The sequence below is a fragment of the Telmatherina bonti genome (genome assembly GCF_933228915.1).
Source record: "Telmatherina bonti genome assembly, chromosome: 20".
In the NCBI taxonomy this organism is placed as follows: domain Eukaryota; kingdom Metazoa; phylum Chordata; class Actinopteri; order Atheriniformes; family Telmatherinidae; genus Telmatherina; species Telmatherina bonti.
The window spans coordinates 29,557,642-29,563,641 of record NC_136618.1 but is presented as its reverse complement, the minus strand read 5'-3'; the positions used below and the strand labels follow the sequence as shown (position 1 = coordinate 29,563,641).

Here is a 6,000-nt window from a genome sequence, read left to right as displayed (position 1 = left end):
CTTCCCATTAAGAAACTCCAAAAAATGCTGCTCAGTTGAGTCCAGGAATCTCCACAGGGAACAGGAAGTAAGATTAAAGGTAGTAAATATTCTACGTTGTTTGCCCCTTCACTCGACGCCTCTCATAGTTCCTTTCCGCTGCTGACTCAGTGTTCCTCAGCTATAATACATTCAATAAACAACAGAACAAACACGCATAACCCAGGATGGGGCTTGATTTTGTTTCTCATTTTTATGTTTTTTTTTGCAGTTGAGTTCTCGCTATGGTTCTGTTTCCTTCTGTCTGTCTGGGTCACATGCCGACGGCAACTGTTCGCTTACTTCGCTGCCTGCCGCATCAGCAATTCCTTCTGTCGTGGCAGCAAGTGGATGAAAAATTTCTGATGTGGCTCGCGTCACGCTGTCGTAGGATGGTGGAGATGAGGTGGAGGAAATCGTCTCTGAGCGCTCTACCCCTAATAAACTGGAGCCATAGTTTTCCTTCATCATGGTAGCAATAAGCCCTTCTTTCTCAGGTGCGTCGTCTCCAAATATGACATCGCCTCCTTCCTCGTCACTGGCTGCATGCCGAGGCGTAGTGATCTGGCGGTACAAGTAAGAGGCGGCTTTCATCTGCCGCCTCACCAGGTGTCTACGATAGCACCTCTGGATAATGGTAGCAGAGACCTCTTCTTGTTTGCGCCTCAGAGTTGTTGTGATCGGCTCGTAAGAAATTTTGGATGGGTTGGCCATCATGAACTTCTCCTCCATCTGCTGCTTGAGGGCATCCATCTCACCTGACTCACCCAAAACACGCTTGGTGAAGGCAAAGAGGATGTCCAGGCAGTGGATTTTGTCGCCACTGACCATGGGCAAGTCCATAGAGATCAGTTTGATCTTGTTTGGTTTGGCTATTCGCAGTGGCTCCGACAGTGCGTCTGCAAAATCCGACAACTTGACGTACTCAATGAACTGCGTGGCCTCAGGGTCAAATTTTTCCCAAACCTCGTAGAACATCTCAAAATCATCCTCGCTAAGAGGTTCAGTGCTCTCCTCTGTAGCCACACTGAAGTTCTCCAGAATGATGGCGATGTACATGTTAACCACAATGAGGAAAGAGATGATGATGTAAGTGACAAAGAAGGTGATGCCCACCGATGGGTTCCCACAGTTCCCCCTCACTGTGGTGCCAGTGTGGGGGATGTTGGCATCACACTCCTCGGGGGAGTTGTTAAGGATGGGGCTGAGCAGGCTGTCCCACCCTGCCGATGTGGTGATCTGAAACAAGCAGATCATGCTGTTTCCAAACGTCTCAAAGTTAAACATGTCGTCAATTCCCCCCTGTCGCTTCACGTAGGCAAAGTTTGCCATGCCGAAAATGGCGTAGATGAACATGACGAGGAAAAGGAGGAGCCCAATGTTGAAGAGCGCAGGGAGGGACATCATCAGGGCAAACAGCAACGTCCGGATGCCCTTTGCACCTCTGATGAGACGAAGAATGCGTCCAATACGGGCCAGTCGGATCACTCGGAACAAGGTGGGCGACACAAAGTACTTTTCAATGATATCAGCCAGGACGATCCCTAAAAAACACACAGAAAGAACAACAAAGACTAGTTTACTTACATTGCTGCATCTGGCAAACACCCATTTCAAAAGGCGTGAATTTGTTGTTGATAACTATGATCTTCCATTAGATAATGGCTCTGAGGTCATGATGCAATTCCACTCTGATGGACACTCAGACTGGGACCATACTGCTCATCATGTCATTTGAAAAAGACTTAAAACTGGTGATTAAGGATGCATCCACACCAGCAACAAACTCTGATGCAGATCAAAGACACAATCTCTGTCACCAACAAACGCAGGTCTTAGTTCGCTGCAAGTAGATCAAATGGAGGAAGTTTCCTTTACTAATTATGTTTTTTTTTCACTTTCAGTAATTTTTGATGCATCCTCTGATGGACATACATTATTCAAAGGTCCAGTACATTTGACAAAGTGCTGTGTGAATCCAATCTGACAGAAAAAGTGTTGCAACTCCCAAATGAACCAATTCCCCAATTGTACGAAGTGTAGTGTGTGTGAATGCACCCTAAGACTATAAACTCATGAAATAAATGTTAACTGAAGTCACAACGTGTTTAGACTTCTATGACAACTAACTTGTCTATGACAGCTGCCCCCTGGTGGGTGTTAAATAGAATGCAGCTTTAAGCACTTCCACTCTGTTTAAAGGGGGAACCAGGCCTATATTCTTTCACTCCTCCATTTAAAAATATTTTATGATGACTCAAAACACATCTGACAGTAAAGGAACAAGTATGCGGTGCACTTGCCATCAAAAATCAAAGCGAGTGTGAAAGTTTTGTAAAGCGCAATACAACTATTTGCCACCAGGGGGAGATGTCAATAGACTCCCATGTGGAAAAAAAGCTAAAACCTCACCTGTCCAAATATGCTCTTTTGTGACGATAAAAGTGACTGAAATGGTGGCAAATGAAGGCTTTAATGTGACAGTTACAAAGACATTTGCCTTAAAACTACCTGGTTATTTGCTCTTCAAATACGAAGCAGCAAACAAATCAACACTCACCGATAATAGATAAATCAGTTAACTTATTCAGTAATGAGGGTGTCCAACTTCTCTAGATGTTGGGTTAGAATAGAAATGCTCTCTAGTTAGAAAATGCCGTTTTTATAGCATTTAATAAGAAAGCGTCAGTAATAAACAAGTCTTGACCTTCAGATGGACTAATGTTAAGTTTTTGTACTGCATTCATCTACATGAGTTCAACGGCAGAATTTCAGTCATGAAACCAAAAATCGATTAGCAGAAGACTGTTACATTTCTTTTTATTTGAAGACATATTTGAGAGTTGCACCATTTAAAAGCTCTCATTTTGGATCTTTCAGGCGTTACGTGGCAGCTCGGCTGTGATTGCAACATGACCGATCGCTTCTGGAGGGTTGAGCTGTCTTTTCCCTCCAACAGCAAGTCAAACACTGTAATTCATCCACCTTCTCCTTGTTACCCAGGAATGATAAACTTGAAGAGAAGCTGACCTGTCATCACAAACACACACGCACAGATACACACTTCTATTTGTCATTTATCTTCCTGCAGTGAGGTATAGGTGATAGAAGGGATGAGCAGAAAGGAGTTGAGAGGGAATCACCATCATGTCGTACATCAGCTCAGCTACTCCCCTGTCCTGACACTGCTGCCTCCCTCTCTCTCTTTCTCTCTCTCACACACACACACACACACATTGATATAACAGGTCAATCATGTCGGATTTGTCCCCAGGGGCCGCTCTCTGACAGCCCTGATTGCTGCCGTTACCTTCACCTCCCTCAGGCTGCCTCGTTTGGGCGTGCTCACCACACACACAAACTGAATCACACTTAATTGCACACATACACTATCTTGTCAGGCTAACTGGAGAAGAAGCTCACATGTAATATGAACACTGGTAGCTAAATTAACCGCTTAGTTTGCTCTGCGTTACCTCGATACACTGCTACATCTGTGTGTGTTGCTGTAAATGTTCACACTAAACCTTGGTGCAGGACAAAAAAGGCCATGTCAATTGTGACTTTGTGGACTGGTTACTGTCAGGTCAGTAGTACATTGTTTACTTCATCTAATGAGACACACACACATACACACAAAGATATTAAGTGGCTGCCAAAATTATCATTTCAATTATCTTTTTTTTTTTTTGTGCATAAAAATAATAAGAAACCTGAGTGGGTCCATGTAACATGAACAGTGAAAGGAACTACCAGGCTAATTTGCTGATAAACAGCAAATAAGCCTTAAAATCCAATGTCAGAAAAGCTCTTGGACCTCATTGATTTATTAAGAATCTTCATAAATTTGCCAAGTTGTACTTAAAAAGATTTTTTTAAGAAAAACTCAAAAAAGTTTTCATAGACAGCAAAATTGCTACAGACAGAAAAGGAGGGTGTGGAAACGGTGTAGGGAGAGGAAGACTAAGACGGGAAGAGATTTAAGGAGGTGGAAAAGAAGCAACAGAAGTGGAGGAGGAGAAAGAAAGAAAGAAGGTAGAACTGGAAGTAGGAGGGGAACTGGAGACGTTAAATAAAATTAAGAAAAGAAAAGCATTAGGGGAAAAGAGAGAAACGGAGGAACTGTAGCTGAGTTTTTGTTACCAATTTTTTGCGAAAAAAAAAAAGTTTGTATTTTACAACCAACAAATTGTGATTTGCGGGTGTTTCCATTGAACAGTGTTTGGCATATTAGCCTCAGATCTCGTAAAAACCCCCTATGCAAGTAAGCCGTGTAGCATTGTTTTGGGGTGTTCTACCTCCATCCATCCATTAATGTAACCACTTAGTCCAATGAAGGGTCACGGGGAAGCTGCAGTCTATCCCAGCTGTCTCTGGGCGAAAGGCAGGGTACACCCTGGACAGCTCGCCAGTCCACCGCAGGGCCACACAGAGACAAACAACCACTCATGCTCACTCTTAAGGGCAATTTAAAGTAACCAATTAACTTAGCATGGATTTGGACAGTGGGAGGAAGCCAGAGTACCCGGAGAGAACATGCAAACTCCACACAGAAAGGCCACTATCCAAGCCGAGTATTGAACCTTCTTGCTGTGAGGCCATCGTGCTAACCACTATGCCACCTTGCCGGGTTTTCTACTTGATGCTGGAATTTGCTACGACTTTTCGAAGCTTTTCTACTACATCATCCTTTCTAAAACTTTGAAATTTGCCGTTGTTTGCTCCATACTGCGACATCTTTACGGGAAATGAACTGGTCATGACTCTCCACGTCCAGGGACGTGTAAATGCAAAAACAATGTTTCCATTACACTTTTGTAATCTATGTCTAAATCGAAACATCTGAAAAACGTAAAAGCGTAAAAACGTTTGAGACCTTTTTAGAAATGTAGATGTTTCCATTGGCGTTTTTTTGTATTGTGATATTTAGTTTCTGTGCATTTCAAGGTGTAATGAAAACGCAGCTGGTAAAACAAAGTGCACGATGAAACGGAGATAAAAGAGCTCACCAACGATGGACAGAATGACAACCACAAAGTCGAAGATGTTCCAGCCGACGGTGAAGAAGTAGCATCGCAAGCCCACAATTTTGATGAGGCACTCGGTGGTGAAGATGACGATGAAGGCCAGGTTGATGTTGTACAGGATCTTCTCCATCTGAGGCGGCTGCTCGTCCGTCTCCACCATCATGGTGATCATGTTGAAGAGGATCAGCACCATGATGATGATGTCGAACGCTTGTTTCCCAACCAGGTCGAAGAAGAAGCCCTGCAGCGGGTTCTGGATAGAAAGAAGAAAGCTGGAACTGATGGACTTTCCCCAGAAATGATAGATTTTATCTGACCAGTTTTGGAGCAAAAGGCAGGTTTGGATTAGAGTGCGAGATAGAGCTGAACTGAGTCGGTGCATTCATTAAAAGCATCGTACCAGAGGTCTGGGGATGGGCTTCTGAGGTTTCTTGGAGCCCAGTTTCTTCATGGCATTGTAGTATTTCTTCTGCTCCTCTGTCATGAAAATATCCTGTCCTCCTAAGTAAACACACCCACAGAAGAGTCTGTTATTTTACAGAAGCATACAAAGAGAATATTCTACCGATTGTTTGTAGGTTGGTGGTTAGAGCTTGGCTTTTTCTTCCTGCTTCTATTTCCAAATATTCTAACTGTAACACATAACTAAAATCACGTAGATCAGCATCTCAGGCAGACGAATGATTACAATCCTAGACGAGTTGTATTTCAGTGCAGTTAAAGGGTAGTACTTTTACTCCCCGCCTTAACTAAATGTTCATACTATAAAAGAAGTTTGAGTGGATGGCAACTCTTTCCAAACCCAATGGCCCAAGTTCACCTCTATTTTGTTTTTTGTTTTTTTATTAAAAACTCTTAAATATGTTTGATATTAACATTAATCTGCCCTGTACGTGTATATATAGAGCACTGTTTGCTAATGTTTGGCCTTCTGACATTAACCATTATTTTTTCT

At 43.0% G+C, this 6,000-nt stretch overlaps 1 protein-coding gene across 1 annotated transcript in view; it reads right to left on the bottom strand.

Annotated features, from left to right (window-relative positions):
* Positions 1–261: 261 nt before the first annotated feature.
* Positions 262–6,000, bottom strand: part of LOC306770982 (sodium channel protein type 3 subunit alpha-like) — a gene marked incomplete at both ends in the record, with an annotated part of 254,781 nt that continues 249,042 nt past the window's right edge. Inside the window, 3 exons of the mRNA XM_079260002.1 lie at positions 262–1,562; positions 5,028–5,298; positions 5,446–5,546. Of these exons, the coding sequence (XP_079116128.1) occupies positions 262–1,562; positions 5,028–5,298; positions 5,446–5,546 (1,673 nt within the window). The remainder of the gene's footprint in view (positions 1,563–5,027; positions 5,299–5,445; positions 5,547–6,000) is intronic.